At 36.7% G+C, this 20,674-nt stretch overlaps 2 protein-coding genes across 3 annotated transcripts; both read left to right on the top strand.

Annotated features, from left to right (window-relative positions):
* Nucleotides 1-4,839: 4,839 nt before the first annotated feature.
* LOC120480499 (opioid growth factor receptor) lies at nucleotides 4,840-10,908 on the top strand. Of its 2 annotated transcripts, XM_039673696.2 has the most exons (8): nucleotides 4,840-5,150; nucleotides 5,356-5,424; nucleotides 6,005-6,049; nucleotides 9,127-9,181; nucleotides 9,295-9,373; nucleotides 9,474-9,540; nucleotides 9,716-9,864; nucleotides 9,960-10,908. In XM_039673696.2, the coding sequence occupies exons 1-8, from the start codon at nucleotides 4,956-4,958 to the stop codon at nucleotides 10,543-10,545; spliced, it is 1,245 nt and encodes a 414-aa protein (XP_039529630.2). In that variant the 5' UTR covers nucleotides 4,840-4,955; the 3' UTR covers nucleotides 10,546-10,908. The 2 variants fall into 2 exon arrangements, with proteins under 2 accessions (XP_039529630.2, XP_088981105.1); XM_089124979.1 differs by lacking the exon at nucleotides 6,005-6,049.
* A 4,090-nt stretch (nucleotides 10,909-14,998) lies between these two features.
* On the top strand, nucleotides 14,999-17,122 carry cep15 (centrosomal protein 15). Its single transcript, XM_039673697.2, has 4 exons — nucleotides 14,999-15,238; nucleotides 15,361-15,484; nucleotides 16,481-16,549; nucleotides 16,866-17,122. The coding sequence occupies exons 1-4, from the start codon at nucleotides 15,135-15,137 to the stop codon at nucleotides 17,055-17,057; spliced, it is 489 nt and encodes a 162-aa protein (XP_039529631.1). The 5' UTR covers nucleotides 14,999-15,134; the 3' UTR covers nucleotides 17,058-17,122.
* Nucleotides 17,123-20,674: the final 3,552 nt, after the last annotated feature.

Raw genomic sequence — 20,674 nt, 5'->3', positions numbered from 1 at the left:
GCAGTCTCGGCGGGACTGACGTGAGGTGCAGGCTCGGCGGGACTGACGTGAGGTGCAGGCTCGGCGGGTCTGACGTGAGGTGCAGGCTCGGCGGGACTGACGTGAGGTGCAGACTCGGAGGGACTGACGTGAGGTGCAGACTCGGAGGGACTGACGTGAGGTGCAGTCTAGGCGGGACTGACGTGAGGTGCAGGCTCGGCGGGACTGACGTGAGGTGCAGGCTCGGCGGGACTGACGTGAGGTGCAGTCTCGGCGGGACTGACGTGAGGTGCAGGCTCGGCGGGACTGACGTGAGGTGCAGGCTCGGCGGGTCTGACGTGAGGTGCAGGCTCGGCGGGACTGACGTGAGGTGCAGACTCGGAGGGACTGACGTGAGGTGCAGGCTCGGCGGGACTGACGTGAGGTGCAGTCTCGGCGGGACTGACGTGAGGTGCAGTCTAGGCGGGACTGACGTGAGGTGCAGTCTAGGCGGGACTGACGTGAGGTGCAGGCTCGGCCAGTCTCCCTGACGGTGACGCATAATCTGTGCTGCTGGATTCATGGTGGGTCGGTCATTCTGTGTTTTTATTATATAGACAAACTTTGACTCAGGCCCTGTTTACACAAGAACGCTCGCGGGTGAAAACGTAAAAATATTTTATCGGATATGACTTTCATTTACACGGCGACGGCGTTTTGGGGGCTTAAAAACGCAAAAAAGTGAAACCACCCACCAGAGTGGAAATCTTTAAAATTCTCCACCGCCGCGTTCCTGTGTAAAGGGTAAAAACGCCAAAGTCTGCTTGACAGTGAAGGTTGTACGCAGGCGCGCGGGCTTGGTGTTGTTGTAGTACAGCCCATTCTCACTCCCAAGGCGTCACCTAACTGACGCCTTGGGAAGCATTTGGACATGCTTCAATATCTGACGCTTTAGGCGCCCTTTAGCGTCAGTTAGATGACACCATAGGATCGCGTGTACCCTACCCCCACCCCACACCTAAACCTAACCGCGTCCTCTAACTGACGCTTTCCTTTAGCGTCAGTTAGATGACGCCGTAGGATCGCGTCATGTAAGTGACGGTAAAGGGCGCCTAAAACGTCAAATATTGAAGCATGGTCAAAGGTGACGCCTTGGGGTGAGAATGTGTTGTGTAGTATGCACTGTTAGCCACCTGGAGTGCATACTACATTGAATTTCACAGACTTTTGCGTCACCATCTGCACGCGGATTTCACACCCAAAACGCTCGTCTAAACACAGAATAAAAAGTGAAAAAAACAACGCCACTTTTATGTTTTCTCTTCAGATCATTTCCGTGTAAACATAGACTCAGACTATGGAACAGAGCAAACAACTACGAAGTCAAGAACCCACAAACACTGATACAAGACACAGGGTTTAAATACAGAGATTAACAAACTAAACAAGATAACAAGAGGGGAGTGGCTAATCAGAAACACCTGGGGAGCCTAATAAATAACAACTACAATAAGGGACTACAAAACATGGTACAGGACAGGAAATGACAAAAGTCCACACAAGACAAGTGGAACAGAAGACAGGAATCATAACAAATACACCATTGTCATGTAAACATACTCTTTTTTTTTCTACCAACCACCCCTTATGGTGATATAACCTAACCCTAGTCTACTAATCTTCAACTTATACTCTTATGAAAGTTAGTTGACATGTATGTGTAACATTACTTAAAGTCAACAGAATGTCTAAAAGGGGAACCATCAAAATAAAGTGTAAACAAATTTGGTACAATGTTAATTAATACAGAAATACATCAACAGCGTATACAAAAAGGACTCATTGGCTGAATAGACACCCCTTTCGCTTTTGCTGAGGCTGTGCATGGAATACGACGTCATGATACGAGATATGAAAGCAATCAAAAACATGTTCAGGTAAGAGCAGAAGAGGTTTGAAAGGTTTCCTTTAGCCAACACAATATCTCTGTTAAGCGGTTTGGAGCTAAACATCTTGAAATTTTAAACTTTATCTTAAATTATTGAGAAAAAATAAATTATGCAGTTTAAGCACTATATAGTCCTTTGGCCCATGAGTCAGCTGTCGATGTGCTTCCTAACCTTTTAAATAACACACTAGTAAAACACCACTACTGTGTTGTATTAATTATTTCCAGTTCTGCATGTGTGATTATGCCTGTAAAACTGCTTGGAAAAGGTCTTAAAAATGGTAATGTTGTTTCTGTGTCTAATTGAATATTTTATTACACATTATTTTTTAATTAATGTGCTAATATAAAAGGAAAACACAGTTTTTACCAGCTAAAAATACTATGTGATTTTATTAGTTCACATGTATTGTAGCATTTTAGAATCTTATTGTCTAGCAGTGTAGCAAACTACCTCATGCAAAATTAAATAGCAAGCTGAAAACAGTTGTAGCTGAAAAAAAAAAACCCTGCTCTAAGGTTGATCCTGCATTCGTGGTTCTCTGGTCTAATACAGTGAAAAACATTGAAAATGTTCTTCTCTATGAACGTCTCTGAAGATAGAGCTGTTCAAAAGACCCTGAACAAAGAAAATCAAGCAAATTAATTATTAACACACCCACAGCGGACATGGTGACATGCTGTTACATAAAGCTGTCAAGAATAATCCAGTACTACACATTATAAACTTTAAAGTGAAAATGCTTTTGGCAGGTTGTATGCATACTGCATGCATATGCCTTTTAGATGGCTTTTGCCAGCAGAAAATGTGTCTTGTTATGAAATGCTGTTTTTTCAGAATACCTTAGTGCAAAATGTGGCACATTTTGGTCAAGCACATTCTGTAGCAATTATATTTACGTCAAAAGACACTGAAAACAGCTCTTTAAAATAGTAACATAAAATCTTGACAGACTTGATTAGCTAATTGGCGTTCTTAAGCTGAGCTAATATTTCATTGAGACTTAAATCCTGGTGTGAAATGGTTTTATATGAATGGTTTTATATCTGATTCGAAATGTGGCATTTGATAAGTGTATTAGCAGCAGGTAGTTGAATAGCTCAGAGAATGATGAGCCATGTAGTGATATTAGCTCTTACTCAGTGACTGCTTTGAGAAAAGGTTTATGACACAGAGCCATCTGCTGTTCATAATACACTATTGCAACAATAATGCACAATCATGACATCAACCACCAAATTCACCCACCCACACCTTCCTCCAGAACACGTGAGGCCATGATGAACTGAGAAATGGGAATGTTTTGAGAACAGAAATCCTAATGAAAAACAAACGGCAGAAAACCATATTTTAATATAACAGAATATACTGTGCTTATGGGTCCAGGTCTTCTGAAATGACTATGTGTATATTAAATGGATTAAGTCGATGCTGTCATATTGACTTATATGTCACAAGACAATGGTTGTCAATGGAGTGACATGTTCCTATATGGCTTCAGTGACCTTTAATATGATATCAGTGGCTAATGTTCTGATGTTCTGGGATAAAAGAAGGGAGTCAGTCCACAGCATGGCAAACTGTCTGAAACATCAATTTGAAATCGATTGTGTCATACAGGGTTGGACAAAATTCTGAATTTAATATAGATATATTTACTGAAAGCCATTTTATACATTTTGAACAGAGGTCCTGCAATGCTATACCAACACTGGGGCAGTAGGGTACGACACCTTTTTTCTGAGTGAACGGCCAACAGATGTACTGCAGGTGGCCAACAATTGAGTTTTTTTTTTTTTTTGTAAACGATCTTTAAAATACATTTTACATGAGTCTATTTGAACAATTATGTGTCTGACTGATTATCTTTGTAATTTGTAGCTTTGGGAAATGTGTTTAAGCAGTTACAAACCCAACTGGTTAGAATGGACACCTGACATTGTTCCCAAATATCCACTATAGGAGCCACTAAACATGCTGTTAGGTGCTCATAAAAAGTGAGCTGTACCAAATTTGTCACCTTACCCTCAAGTTGATCCAAACCTTCATTAATTTCTTTTATCTTCTTAATACAAAAGAAAATTGTGGCGAGCAGTACGAGGCAGAGAGACGAGAGAGCGGCAAAAGGCCCGTGGTGAGTTGATGAGCGACACCTGTGATATGATATGCATCGATAGTAGCCTGCCTCTAACGGAGGAGCAGAAGCATAAAGCTACGACAGTGAAGATTGAGAGTGGATCCAGTGTTTTCTTTGTGTTTTATTATGTGATGGCAATCATCCATAGGGGCTGTCTTTTACTTTAATTTTGTATTTGTTTATTTTATTATTAAAACCTTTAAATGGTCACCGGGTTCCCGCCTCCTTCCCGTAACAACGAACCCGTTACAAAGATATTGACTCATATGGGGGAAACATACTATGGAAGTCAATGGGGTCCATCCAACTGCCTGGTTACCGACATTCTTCAAAATATCTTTGTTTTCAGCATAAGTTTGTCACACCAAAGTATAAGTTTAGACATTGTTTAGGCCTAGTTCAATAATGGTAGAAATTATTATAACAATGTTATGCATCACCATTTCAGTTTCTCAGAAATTTCTCAAAAACTACTGTATTTAAATCTAAAATGTGTTAAATACTTATGTTTACAAACGTCGTTTCATTTTTATACAATCTCAGCACAAGATTAAGCAATGTAGCCTACCAAATCACCTATAGGCCTAGGCCTATTGAAGTTATCAAGAGATCAATGACCGAAACACAGATGCACACACACAAACACACACATTGATACCGTATATAAGCAAGAAAATAAAACAGCCTAATTCGGACAACATCTTTACTCTGGGAAATAAACTTTTGGTAGAGCATTTATGCAAGACCTGGCAACCCTTGAGTTAACGCAAGCTCTGTTGTTCTTCCTTGTTGCATAGCCTATGCTTTCGATTCACCATGAACTGCAACTTTCGTTTTGTCTTGACAGTTGAGAGTGGGAGTATTAAGCACGGTTTGTTCAACTGCTTATTCTGGATTTTTTTCTTTACTTGATGTACTTTATTGCGTTTCTGAATTCTTTGATCAGGAGTTTGTTACGATTTGCACGTACTTGCGTTGCTTTGTTTTGGCGTGTTATTAATCACCGCCGTTTGCGATATATTCGGCAAATTAACATGGAGTCAGATGAGTGCGAGTTTGACTCCACATGGGAGGAAGAATGTGAGAATAAAGCACCCAGAAAGAAGGTATGTTTGGGCACTACGCTTTATTTATTTATTTTCCCCCCCTTTATTCACTGAATCTTGTTTAGGAAGGTTGTTTTAGCCTATTTACCATTTAGCCTGGGCTACCATTCTTCCCGCTTCTGTTTGTATGCATACAGTATGAAAATATTTATATATATATTTACAAACAACTGTCTAATTTTGGTATTTCTGTGTGTGTTTAAAGAACTACAAAATGAAGAGAAGGGACATACGTGCTGCTAAGGACATGCAAAGCTTTCGGCATAGTTGCCGGGTAAGTTCATTACCTTGATATAAGGAAGAGTGGGGTAAGATGTGTCACTTTTTACTAGTGCTCACTGCAGAGTCTGATGTCCAGCTTCACGTCTCTGTCTAATGGGTGGAGGGATAGAGTAATAGGTAGGGCTAAGGTGTGGTTAGATATTCTTTCTTCAACCATTAAGCCAAATTCCATTCAGAGAGGAGGAGCTGGGCTGGGCTTCACACTCCACCCATGGCTCTGCATTGAGCCTCTCCTTTTTAATGCAACTGTCCTTCTTGACAAGGAGAAAGGAACAAGAGGTAAAACTAATGCGTCTTATTACGAAATTACTTCATTAATGAAATTCATCTAATTCATACAGCTAGTTGTCATAACAAAAAGTGTGCATATTTTCCTATATTTAATGAGGTAACACAGTTTACCAACTAACACATCTCACCACACTCTCCTTCATGTCAAATGAGCATGTCTACTCGCATTCATCTATTGAAACGTGTAGACAAACAACAGGTGAAAATCTAAATCATACAAATGGAAAACCTATTGTAGACTGTTATTTCTCAAATTTTGACTTGATTGTGTTTGACTCTAGAACTTAGATGATGAAGATAATGACAATGAAGACGAACCAGGTCAAGTATGTAATGCATCCTTTTCAACTATTACACAGAATTTTCCACTACTTGCTTGTCAGTGTAGGCAACAATATTTCATTATACTGTCAACATGTCTTATTTCTACCTCATCATGGGCCCCATGAGTTAAAAAAAAAATAAAATAAAAAATAAACGTATGAATGAAATGTCAATCAGTTTTAAACACAGATGTGTCATGCGTTTAAAACATCAGTGTGTGACGTGAAGAACTGATCAATTCAAATCTGCTTTCATTCTTTGACTGGCGGCACTGAGCCAGAAACAGATTTAGTTGTCATTATATCACAACTGTCATAGTGTATTCATCAACATAATATTTATTTTTTGGTTTCATTAAAAATGACTGTAAGTACTTGTAAAAACATTAAAGGGGTCATGAACTGCATTTTTTTCTAAGGTGCACTTATAATGTTTTTCACATCAAAACATTTCATAGCCATTTTCTACCCTCATTTTAACCCGCTGATTTGAACTCTCTGTTTGAATGGGCATGTCTTTTGTAATGTAAATGCCCACTGCTATGATTGGCCAACATCTTTGCATATGAAATAAGTATTACATGTGAAACTCTCAGAAAAACTTTCAGGTTCTTCAGGTTGTAGCCAATGATGGACATGTCTGTTGAGCACATGAATGCAGTGATCTCGTCACTGTAACTCAACTTCTGCATTTCCATGAATGCTTTGCTTATAACTAACAGTACGAACACGGTGTAAATAAGAGATTCATTGTGTAGTGTAGACAGCATGATTGATTATAACGGGAGTTTTGACGAAAGTTCAGAACTGATAATCTCACACTGTGTGATTAAAAGGTCCAGCGTTTATAAAGGGAACATTTTTAGACTGCTTTCTGTATATTTAAAGGCACAATATGTAAGACTTTTGTAATAAAATATCCCCAAATCACTTACACAGTGTGATATATTTCCTGCAGCATTTACAATATCCAAAAAGAGATTTTTATTGCAGAGAAATTCCAATTTTAAATAAGTGGGCGTTCTGGAAAAAAATGTCGCCTGTCAATGACACAATATCCGCGGTTTCCTCGGTTTCCACTCGTACTGCCATAGCAGTGATGTAACCATGGCGACAGACGTGGACAACTGCGTAGTGCGTAGCATTTAGCGGCACGCAGTTCTTGTTTCTTTCAAACATAGACCAAAGAAAGCAGACTTTGGGACAAACAAGGAGAACTAAAATGAGGATCAATATCCGCGTGGCATTTTTGAGATGCCGAGAGCTCCATATCCGCGACTAACTCGGACTTGACAGAGCTTCATGAGTCCTGACTTGACAGATTTATTAGACAGGTGAGCAAATGTACATAAAACAAATCAATGTTAAATAACGTTAGCTCAACATGATGAAATGTTAGAATATGATCAATGTGTGTGGGTAATCCAGCACTTGTGGGTAAGTTCGGTAGAATTAATTGTCCTTATTGCTTCATATCCGCGGGACTCGCGTGTGTCTGTCTCTTTAGCAATCGCGACCTGCTTCATATAATTGTAATGTTAAAAAACATGAATGCTTGCACTCATCCATAAACATTATTAGATCCATCAGCTTGATAGCAAGTCCCACCATTCAGCTCATCACTGCGTCATAAACTTACGCTTTTGTTATTGTTGGAAACTGCACCCTCTTGTGGTGAAAAAATCATACATATTGTGCCTTTAATCTAAATAACAGATTATTTTCATTAGGCCGTGTGTCCACCAAAGCGTTTTTCCATGCACCTGGCATGAGCATAACGATTCGCTGAGCGTTTTTTTCACCCCAAAGCCCCGAGCGCCTGCGTTTTTTACAGGTCGCCAAGAAAATTTGGATAAAACGCATGGCTCATCACTGTCGCTATTTACCCAGCCGTCCAATCACAGTGGAGGAGGGGCGGGACTAAACCACACTGACCAACTGTCACAATATTCTTCAACCAACAGAGCTAACAAAACAAAATGGATGGAATATACATTTTTATTATGAAACAAATTATCTGCGAAATCAGTTACAAGTAAACTGTCCTGCGGATATTCTGTATCATAGCAATGAATCATCTCAACGGAAAAAACGCTGCGCTACCAAAACGCTCGCAAGCACCCAAAGCACAGTGTCTTTAGGCTTGGCCTTCTCGGCCTACAGGAAAGAATGTGTTGGCACATTTATGTGATATTGTGTTATATCAACCCTGTTGAATAGTCTCCCCCTATTTATAGCCCTTGTGTTTCTCTTGTGCCTTGTCAGGCGCTGTTTGGTGTTCCCCTGTCTGCAATTGTTCTTTATGCCTCCTGTGTTTTCTGGTTGTTATGTTTGCATTTTCATTAAACTCGTAAACATCTCCTACATTCTTTGGACACAACGTTACACAAACATATTTTATAAACATGTTTCACTTGCGTCTAACACATTGTGTAGTTAATTATAAAGTTTATACTGGAGGATTTGTGACTGTATTTATGTTCTAACATGCTCTGACTCTGTCACGTTGTATTACAAACATGTTGGCTCTCATAGTCTGCTATAAGTAAATCAACTAACATGGTCATTATAAAAGTATTTAAATAGCAAAAATTAGTTGAAATAAAAATGGTACATCAGTCATACAATGCTAAGTGTCAAGTGACAAGCTTGATGTGTTGCCGTAGAAATAGAAATATGAAACTGTATTTCTATACTTTCAAAGCAGGGAGAGCTTAATAAAAGCAAGTCTATTAGGAAAAAAAAAAACTTGTTCTAATTTCTAAAACAGTTTACATCAGATATGTTAGCAAAGCCCTGAACTAACTAAAAATGTAACAAATTAAATTATTTGCTCCACAAACATAATGTTTGTTACATATAACATAGTTCAAGAAAATAGACAAATAAAACCTCGCAAGCTTTGGTGCGTACTATGAGTGGTGAAATTGGTCTTTAATATTCAGTCGGCCCTTTTGAAGGGGCTGATGTAGCCCGGGCAGAAATTAATTTTGACACCCCTAGAGTATTCATAGCCCACAAAGTAGTCTTGAATGGGTTTAGTATTTGTTTTTTTAATTGTTGTTGTTGTTGTTGTCTAGGGCCACTTCTATAACCTGGAGTTTTACCATGGTAAAATAGAATATTCACCTAATGGTATGGCATTGTGCTCGTTCTATATTTAAATTACACAATGAATTGTTATTTGTCAAATACAAGTGTCATTTAATAAAGGCAAATGCTTTAACATATTACCTTTGTTTGCGCAGGTGTTCGCATTGATGAATTTCACCAAAAGCGTAAGGGTCAATATCACTGGCTGGAAGACTGTCACTCCTACATTCAATGGTTAGATACTGTAACATTTCATCATTGCATTTTTTAACTATTATATCCTTAAATGTTTTAGCACATTTGAATGACCATCATTTAACTAACCATTTCACAGGTTGTTTCCAATACAAGAACGAGGGGTTAATTGGGATGCACATGTGCTCACAAAAAAGGAAATAAAGGTCAGTTTAAAACACACCATTAGATTTTAGATTACATTGTGTTTCAATATATATTTACCAACCAGCTTAAAAAGTATTTTGGCTGACAAGATTTGTCAGATTTGGTAAAAATCAGTCTCGGTTCAGAAGCTGAACAATATGGATGTTTAAATTCATCTGATCATTTGATTTCCAGCTTTTTCGTAAAGATGAAGAAGCAAAGAGGAAATTGGTGGAATCCTATAAGCTCATGTTGGATTTCTATGGTATATGCTTGGTCAACGAAACAACAGGAGAGGTGGACTATGCTCCAGACTTTGAGGATCGTTTTAAGAACCTGAACAGGTTTTTACTGTCATGTTTATCATTTTTATTGAATTTCATTGATGTTGTTTCAATACTTCTAGGAAGTGGTCAGAGATTTTTCTTTGATTTTTCAGATATTCACACAATAACCTGCGCATCACACGCATACTGAAGTGTTTGGGGACTCTAGGATTGCAGCACTACCAGGCCCCACTTTGTAAGTTCTTCCTTCGTGTAACTCTTGAGGAGAAACAACTTCAGCATGTGAAACAAAGTGTTCTTGATTACTTTATGTTTGCTGTATTGGACAAAGTAGAGAGGCGAGAGCTGATTAAATATGCCTTTAAGCATTTCAAGCCCCAAGAACAGTTTGTCTGGGGTCCCAAGAGGTTTCTGTCTGGTGAAGTAGATAGCAAAATTGAAGAAAATAAAGACAAAAACACGGCAGAACATGAGGAGCAAAGGGAAACCGATAAGAATGAGATAACAAACAAAATAGATGACAATAATCATGACAGAAGTAATGAAGATGAAATAAACGGGGAAAAATATCAGCAGGCAATGGAAGTGCAGCTAGACGAAACAGTTTCAGGCCAAAATAATGAAGATGAACATGATTCAGATGATAACATTCAATGCAACTCTGGAGACAATGATGCAAAGAAAAATCAAGAGTTGAATGTTAGTGATGCCGAGAAGTCAGAAGAGGTGCATGAGTGAAAAATGAAACATTTTGACAAAGTTAGCAAGCCCTTTATTTTAGTCATGAGTTTGCGTGTTTGTTCCCCAAAACTGAAATACAGAAAATATATTGCAACTTCCTTTATGATTCAAGTTAAAGACTTCATAAAGAAATTATTTTGATTTAGCAGATTATTTTGATATAGCATCTTAAAAGTACATTTGCCTGCCTTGTAAATGTAATGTTGTTTTTGTTGCTATGTTTGTTTTTTCTTTTGTTTATTATGGATTGTACTGAAAGTTTGACAATTCTCTTCATGGATGAACTGACAATTTTGGCTAGAGCCTGACTTCTTCACAAGTAATCAATTAAAGAAACTTGTGATGATGAAGCAAAGGTTGCTCTTTGAAAATGATCACCAGTATATGTGCGTTCTCTGATTTGATCTACTCTTTTGATTAGATTTTTTTAAAATATATATATATATATTTTTATTATTATTATTATTATTATTATTATTATTGTGATTATGGGGAAATGTTGGATTTGTTATGCCTTATGCTGTATAAGTGTGAAGATTTTGAAAGTTTAATTACACGATTTAGCTGATTAATGACATGATTAAAAAAATACAATAAAATGTAATTTGTATGCCGTGTATAAATGCAATACTATAATGTCTTATTCTGTTGAGGAATGTAAAAAATGCTGTTATTAGGGTTTCTACTGCTGAAGCAAATTAATGTCTTCCCAATGATTAATGATGCAAATACTATGCTAAAATAGAGCTGTTGTAAACCACACGTGATCATATTGCCAAACAGAGTATATGTTATGGATATTAATATTAAAGACCAGAAATAATTTCTGTTTCATTATCAGATTGGAATATTGTCTTAAAACATTCTGCAAACTACATATACACACGGTCTTCATAAGTACCCTAAAAACTCTTAAATGTGTTGCTTGTCGAGAATAAATCTGTTTAGTGAGATTAAAATGTTAGATCTAGCTACAAAGTCACAAAATAAGCAACATACTAAAGCACAAATAAAGTATCTAGCCTACTCCTGTTTTAGTGGGAATTAACAAGGGAGCTTTTTTTCAGTCATAGGCCTATTATGTTTTAATTTTTATGTCTGTATTAAATTAAGAAAAGAACGGCAAGCCTGGGTATTTTCTGGTAGTATGTTTTATATAAAACTTTTTTGAACATTATTAATAAGATTGTTATTAAAGATTGGATCGTGCAAATAGCACAGAAACAAGTGCCAGTTTAGTCTAGGCCTGCTGTTTTATTTCGTGCCAACATTGGCTAAATTCCTAGCCTTGGTTTTATCACTGAACATTTATGGAAGACATGGCAGCCCTAGTCAACTGGATTTGTTGCATTCTTTGCTGAACTGTATACTAGAAATACTTTAGGTTCACTTCGACTTCAATTCTCTCTTGACAGTGGGAAGTTTGAGCAGAGCACTTTTGCAGAGCACGATTTGTATAAAGCCTACTCGGACTCTGCGTTTTCATAGTAACCTAAAATGACGGCAAATAAAAGTCAAAAAGAAAAATGAAAAAACATAAAATTGGTCCAAAAAGGAAAGAAGGACATGTGGTATTAGAACAACAGGGTGAGTACATGATGACTTGAAATTTTAGGGCAAACTATTTCTTTAAGAATCCTGTGTATATCTTTCAATCAGTAAGGTGCAGTAAAGTTGTGTTCATTACCGTAGCAACGGTGAGCTTCCCTCTTGGACAGTAAAAAAGTGAAAAAGGTAGCAGGAGATTTAAATTTGTCTGCCTTGTAGTAAAAGTAATTTATTTACTTTTTTTTTTTAATTGGTCTGCCTTGTAGTAAAAGTAATTTATTTACTTTTTTTGTTGTTGTTGTTGTTGTTGTTGTTTCTTTTTTTATTTTTACTTTTGCTTATCATGAAGTGATAAATTAATTCAATTTAGTCTTCACTGATAAGCTGATGACTTTGACTAAAGATTGACAAGACTTGAGACTTGTGATGATGAAGCATAGGTTGCAATATGAAAACTGATTTAGCGGACTGAATTATTTTGATTTGAACCTGTGCTAAAAAATTACATTTGTATGCTTTGTATAAATGCCCATGTAAAATTATACTGTTTTGGTTTATTACTGAGGTTTATTTCTGAAGCAAATGAATGTTTTCCCACTGATAAAATGCTGCTTTTACTGATATAAATAAAATATTAAACTAAAGCCTGTTATACACCCTAAGCATTGAAAAGCAGAATATAAAATTAATATAAAATGTCAAATTAATATAAAAAAAATGTCTCGAAATCACTTTTCTTTAATTGAGAAGGTTTCATCTCTGTCACATTATCAGAGTAGAATATGCACATTATACAGCGGTAAACTGTCTTCATATAAAAATCCCCAAATTTGTTGCATGTCACTTTATCATAATAACTCTGTTAAGTGGGATTAAAATATAATTAGATCTAGCTACAAATGACCTAAATAAGCAACATAGTGAAGCACACATAAATTTGAATTTTGTAATCTGTGTACAATCATGTTTCCGTGTGAGTAAACAACTGGTAGCCACCATTTCCTGTAATTGTCACATTTCCTGTCATTATGTTTTGCTTTTTATCTGTATTAAAATCCAAAACAGACCATCAATCCTGGGATTGTATGTTAATAAAATAAATTTGTAATATAATATTTGCCTTGAACAGTTTGTCTGGGCTCCCAAGAGGTTTCTGTCTGGTGAAATAGACAGCAAAATTGAAAACTTCAGGCATGATACAGGCAATAAGCAGCAAATGGAGTAACAGCAGTAACAAAATAAAGGGAAAGTAAAACGAGGGAATGAATTAGTTGATAAAATGGATGCCTTGGATCCAGTGTAAGTGGCATTGGATAAAATTGTCTGCCAAATGCATGAATGTAATTTTAAGTACTTTGGAATAAAGTAGAATTTTGTGTGTTTGTGGTCCAGTGGGAATAAATACAGTCACCGTGAAAATACTCAAATCAAGAATAGTCCTTAGAGCCTAATATTTTCTGGTGGTCTGGTATGTGTAAAAACATTTAGCAAAAAATGAAAAAGTGCCATTTCAGTCTAGGCCTGCTGTTTTGATTTTGCAACCCATTTGTAAATTGTAAAGAAATTCCTTTAGATCCCACACACAATAGAAGACATAAGCTTACTCAAGGTTGTTATTTCTTTCGAATTTCCTCTTTGCTTGCAGAAAAGAGAGATGAGCAAATTGCACTCTTAAAATAATTTAAAAATTGCATGTTTTACAAGCATTGCATTCTATGCTTTGATTGATTGATTTATTGCCTGACTTTTGAATGTTTTGCTGAGACCGTCAATAATCAGGCCATTTAAAAAGAGATGAAAGCAAAAGTACAAGGTTAGGCAATTATAGATGAAGGAACCTGATTGCTTGGTTTCTATTTGAGAGTACTAGGTTAATTTCTTTACCTTTCATTTTCGTTTTCATATAAGAGGACTGGTAAATGAGAAGGAATTTACAGTCTGATATGAGTCCAATGATGACAGCTATGATTCTCTAGATCAGTGATTCTCAACATGTTTGGCGATATATATTTATAAAGGATAATTATAAATGTTATATAGGATAATTATATATATTTTATTTATTGTATTGTATGTCATTTTATTATTATTTTATTCATCTTTTTTTCTATGTGTGTGTGTGTGTTTTCTGTGAATTTCTCTTCTGTAAAGAAGTGATATGTAAATAAATCTTTTCTTGCATACTTAGGCTACTGTGTATTTTGTGATTTTACGGTCAAAGCCAATAAAAGTAAAATAGGGTGACTGGTAAACATAAATATAGGGCATGACATGCAATAGCCTATTACACACATTTGTGAATATAATATAATAATTATAACAAAAGGAGGACAAAAACAAGTTTGTTGTTGGTTTCATACTTCAACACTTATGCACTGGCCAATTGCTTCTTGCTGCATGACTGGCATTGTATTTGTATTAGGCTACTTTTTATTTACAACTTCTTTATTTTTATCTCCATATTATACTGACTTTCTGTAGGCTAGGCATTATTTGGGTCTGCTTAGATATAAGGCAACTTAGATATATTTCCAGTGTATTGAGTACGATTTGTATGCACAAAGACCACTAAAAGATAAATATTTAATTTATGATTACAGAGCAACAAAAGAAATAAGGAAAATATCTTTAAACTGACCCAAATTTAAATAATTAAATTTGACCAGATGACCAGGACTCCCTGGTAGAAGAGATATTGTAGCTCAATGGGACCTTCCTGGTAAAAAAATAATAATAATAATAATAATATACACATTTTAAAAGAGCCAAAACCACTACAATGTTACGTTCATTAGAACAAATTTTCAACACACTCTTCCCAACAGTAGATGGCGCACTTGTGCTAATCTTTTTTTCACGAGCAGCATTTCCCATAGACAGTAAAAGGCATTTCCGCACACATCCTAGTTGGTATGGTTACGCCAGGCTTCGTGATAGTAAGGTTATGCTTGCAGAATAACACAGGGGCCAGTTGTGAAAACGTGATGGTTGTGACGGCATTAATTAGCGACGTTTCTTTTAGATAAAGTTTTAGTCAGATGACAGAATTTGGGTTTCTTTTTTATGTCGTTGAAACTAACGTTACATTAATGGCCTCTTATACACACGAAGAGTTAGAACTTAGCCAGAAACATGAAGATATGTGAGTTCTTTCAGTTTGTTCTTGAGTATAAAGCTCTAGTTGTCGGTTAAAAAGTCTCTCCCAGTCACTAATTCCTTGTTATGAAGCAGTATGGCTTAATGGATATCATTTTCCTCATGTAGACTGGGAAAAAGAGCATTACTGCTGCAACAGATGGAAGCGCGTAGTGAACAGCAGAAGGCCAAGAAGAAACAACAGTGTCTGATGTCTCAAGCAGCGAAGGAGAGGAATGCTCAGATCCTTAAGGTTGTCTATATTATAGCCTATATAATGTACTACGCCTATATATCATAATGTATTCCAAACATAAGTACAGTGAAATATTTGTTTTTAACTAATTACTCTGATATGATATTCTCGATGGAATGACTGTATGAAGATGGAATGACTTCATAGATTTTCATGTTCCAACATACATTGATATAAAGTGTATCCAAAAGTGTTGATAGAAAATGTAAGTCAATATGTTGCATATGTGTATTAATGTATAATATGCACTACCATTAGTTTTTATTTTTTGTTTTTTCACTTTTAATCCTGCTTGTCTTTTGTAAAATAAAATTAAATAAGAGGTAGACTTCATAAGAATTATCGGTAATACTTTACAATAATGTTTTATTTATTAACATTATTTTACTACTTTAGTTAACATGAACTAAGAATGAGCAATACTTAAATCTACAGCATTTATTAATCTTAGTTCATGTTATTCTCAACATTTACAAATGCATTATTAAATAAAATAAAAGGTTGTATTTGTTAACATTAGTTAATACAGTCTCTGAACTAATATGAACAATCAATGAACAGCTAGATTAGTAAATACTGGAACAAATTTATTGCTAATTGTTAGTTTGTGTTAATACATTAACAAATGAGACGTTATCCTAAAGTGTTACCATGCTATTATCATTATTGATTGCTAACTTTTGTGATGTGTTGTTGTATTAGTTGGCTTGTCTTGCAAAAAATTACATCCTGTAATAGTTACTTTAAAAAATATGAAAATTTGTATGATATTATCAGCAACAGCAAATCATGTCTTAATTGTTTGGAAATACTCTTAAATTGCAGCACATGCATACATATTTTTTAAAGTTCCAGAATTCAGACATTATTACATAACATAACAATGACCGTTCCTAACTTCTTAGCCCGGTGTAATTAAATTCTTAAATTGATTGTGGATGTTTAAAATGTTTTTGAAATTTGTCTGTATTTATGTGTGCGTTTCTGTTGTAGGATTTACAGAATGCCGAAACAAATCTTCAAACCAGACAGCTCCTTCATCCGGATATTGTCAACCTTGAGGTATTTGACAGTTTACTTTTTGTCTTATAAAATAAAATTGCACAGTGTTTAAGCAGGTTATAATAAATGTTCCATTTAAGGTACTTTTTTGCATGTCTAGATGATGCCAACGGCAACTGTGTGCCCATCTTTGCCATCATAACGAATTGAAAATAGGCAGTTGTAAAGCAAATATAAAGTGAAAAAAATCAAAAGTAAACGTAAAGTGTTTTTAATAGAACAAGACAGCTGCTCTAGTTTAAATGTAAATGTTATACACAAGTTATAAGAAAGTAAATATTTATGAATTATCTGCTCTTTTGTCATCCTGTCATAGACCTGTTATTGGGCCTCAGTTGAAAGGAAACTGCCAGAATGGGAGCAGTATTTGCTTGGGAAAGGACAGCCGCCAGTGAGTGAGACTGAGAGATTGCTTAGGCAACAGAGACTGAAAACTAGGCAACGAGATGCCTCACCTGCACAACGCAGGGGTAAACCCCCTCGACCCAAACCTAAATCAGCTGTCTGAATGATGTGTGAAGCTTGTCGAAATAAATGATCACACGCAAGTAACAGTCGCGTGACCAGACTATTCTCCGCTTGCGTCGACCAAAAACTTTGACTTTTCGCAACTTTTTGGAAATAAGGTCCCATGGTGGTCGACTGGAAGGGGAGGGACTTAGGCTCTCTATATGCTGATTAGCTGCTCAGAAAACATTTCTTATCTTTAGCAATGTTTAAAACAGTTGTTTGCCTTTTTTCAGTATTCTTTGATGAACAGAAAGTTAAAAAGAACAGCATTTATCTGAAATAGAAAGCTTTTGTAACATCATACACTACTGTGTAAATGTTTGGGGTCAGTTAAAAAAAATTTTTTAAATAGAATTTAAATATTTTGTTCAGCAAGGATGCATTGCATTTATCAAAAGTATAAACATTTATAATGTTACAAAAGCTTTTTATTTGAGAAAAATAGAACATTTAAAACATTTAAAAAATATTCTTATTCATGTAACATTTTGAACAGTAGTGTATACACACACATATACAATCACCTAAAAGATTATTAGGAAAACCTGTTCAATTTCTCATTAATGCAATTATCTAATCAACCCATCACATGGCAGTTGCTACAGTGCATTTAGGTGTGTGGTCCTGGTCAAGACAATTTCCTGAACTCTGAATGAATCTACTGTAAGTGAATGTCAGAACGGGAAATAAAGGTGATTTAAGTAATTTGGTTGGTGCCAGGCGGGCCGGTCTGAGTATTTCACAGTCTGCTCAGTTACTGGGATTTTTATTCACAACCATTTCTAGGGTCTACCAAGAATGGTGTGAAAAGGGAAAAACATCCAGTATGCAGCAGTCCTGTGGGCGAAAATGTCTTGTTGATGCTAGAGGTCAGAGGAGAACGGGGCAAATGATTCAAGCTGATAGATGAGTAACTTTGACTGAAATAACCACTCGTTATAACTGAGGTATGCAGCAAAGCAGTTGTGAAACCACAACACACACAACCTTGAGGGAGGCGGATGGGCTACAACAGCAGAAGACCCCACCGGGTACAAGTCATCTCTACTACAAACAGGAAAAGAGGCTACAATTTGCAAGAGCTCACCAAAATTGGACAGTTGAAGAGTGGAAAAATGTTGCCTGATCTGATGAGTCTCGATTTCTGTTGAGACATTCAGATGATAGTGTCAGAATTTGGCGTAAACAGAATGAGAACATGGATCCATCATGCCTTGTTACCACTGTGCAGGCCGCAGGTGTTGGTGTAATGATGTGGGGAATGTTTTCTTGGTACACTTTAGGGCCCTTAGTGCCAATTGGGCATCGTTTAAAAGCCACGGCCTACCTGAACATTGTTTCTGACCATGTCCATCCCTTTATGGCCACCATGTATCCATCCTCTGATGTCTACTTCCAACAGGATAATGCACCATGTCACAAAGCTTGAATCATTTCAAATTGTTTTCTTGAACATAACAATGAGTTCACTGTACTAAAACGGCCCCCACAGTCACCAGATCTCCGCCGAAAAGAGCATCTTTGGGATCTCGTGGAACGGGAGCTTCGTGCCCTGGATGTGCATCCCACAAATCTCCATCAACTGCAAGATGCTATCCTATCAATATGGGCCAACATTTCTAAAGAATGCTTTCAGCACCTTATTGAATCAATGCCACGTAGAATTAAGGCAGTTCTAAAGGCGAAAGGGGGTCAAACACAGTATTAGTATGGTGTTGCTAATAATCATTTAGGTGAGTGTATACTGTATGTGTGTGTATTATTATTATATTATTGTGTATAATTGTATGCAAATACAAAATAAATGTGTTCTTTGAATGCATGTTAGGTGTTCTGTTGTTTGAAAATGAGGGGAAAAAATCCAACCGTCAAAGGTTTAGTTCACCCAAAAATGAAAATGATGTCATTGATGACACACCCTCATGTCATCCCAAGCCCGTAAGACCATCTTCGGAACGCAGTTTAAGATATTTTAGATTTAGTTCGAATTGAAGCATCAAAAATGCATTTTGGTCCAAAAATAACAAAAACTATGACTTTATTCAGCATTGTATTGTCTTCCGGTTCTGTTGTCAATCCGCGTTCAGTGATGCTGTTGACGTAAAATGCTGCTGACGTGTAATCCGGTGCATCTGTATTCGGGTTCATATATATATGGCTGGACAAAAAATTGCAAGTCTTCCTTCGTGTCGAAATCCTTAGACATGTTTGTGAAGATTGTTTTGTTTACAGCGTGCATCTCCCTCAGACTGTGAACAAAGCTCGGACGCACACATCAGCAGCGGCTTACGTCACTAGCATCACTGTAGCGTAGTTTTAGTTATTTTTGGACCAACATGTTTTTTCGATGCTTCAAAACACTCTAACTAACCCACTGATGTCACATGGACTACTGTAGTGACGCAGATGGTTTCATTTGTCTGTTTCTGTTTCTCAACTTGGGGATGAAACTGCTCCAAAAATATGAACAGTCATTCGGAAGACAGCAGCAACCTGTGTAACATCTCCACCTGGCCACCACAAGAAGCGTAGAAAGTCCCTGCCTTCCTCTGCCACTTTGACCTGGTAAAACATTGCTGTAACATCAGTCATGAAAGCAACAAGTTCTTTTCTGAACCTCAGAAGAACTCCAATTAAAGAGCTTGTGAGGTTTGGGCCTTGTAGTAGTTGATTGTTTAAAGATGTGCCCTGGTATTTTGCTCCACAGTCAAATAGCACACGTAATGCCTTTATGAGGGTGGTACACACCATGATGTGAAATGTACCAAACTTTACCGTCAGCGTCAGATCAATCCAATTGACGCTCTGGCACCTTCTCAGCATAACCTTGGATAACCTTATCATTGACAAAGTCTGTATATTCTTGTTGAAACGTTTTCAAACTTTCTTTTTATCCCCACAAGACGCTGTTTGGCAATGTTACGATTTTATGACATAACAACTTTTTTTTTTTTTTTTGAAAGGCAGTTTCAAACTATAATGTCCATTCTTGAAGCTCACAGATTTCTCCATGATTTCCATGAATTTTGCCTCCTTGCTGGACATTTCTTCTTTGTCCTCTGACATTTTGTTTTCATTGAAATCATGAAGGTATTGCTTTTCCAATAGCAACTCCAAGGATTCAACAGAGATCCTGTTTACTCTAGCAGTGTTTTGTTCATTTTGATAACTGCCTAAAGAACCATTGACGACCCACCCCAATAGGGTTCGAATGGCACTATATTCACTACTACCCATGGTTCAAGTAATTTGGAGGCGTTGGTACCCATCAACAACTCCACTTCAGCCTGAATGTGCGGAATTTGAATATCATCTTGGGCCAGTTGTTCAAAGGTAAGCTGATCAGATTTTGGTTATCGGATTGGATCAAATCTTGAAAATGGGTTGTTCAAAAGGGAAAGAAGGAATCTGAAATCAGATCAGATTTTAATCTGGATCAAACCTTCAGTTTGTGTTGTTCAAAACTTGTCAGTGGGATTTGGATAACTTTGATCGAAAAAAACAGGATTTTCCTGATCCCAACAGGGGGTAGGATTTCAAGGTGGATGTAGATGTAGTAAAACTTAAAAATTGGTCAAATAATACATTTGTATCATTTAGTGTAGCCTATATACT

This window comes from Pimephales promelas, chromosome 21, assembly GCF_988280905.1.
Source record: "Pimephales promelas chromosome 21, fPimPro1.hap1.1, whole genome shotgun sequence".
Lineage (NCBI taxonomy): Eukaryota > Metazoa > Chordata > Actinopteri > Cypriniformes > Leuciscidae > Pimephales > Pimephales promelas.
This window is presented reverse-complemented; position numbering and strand designations above follow the sequence as displayed.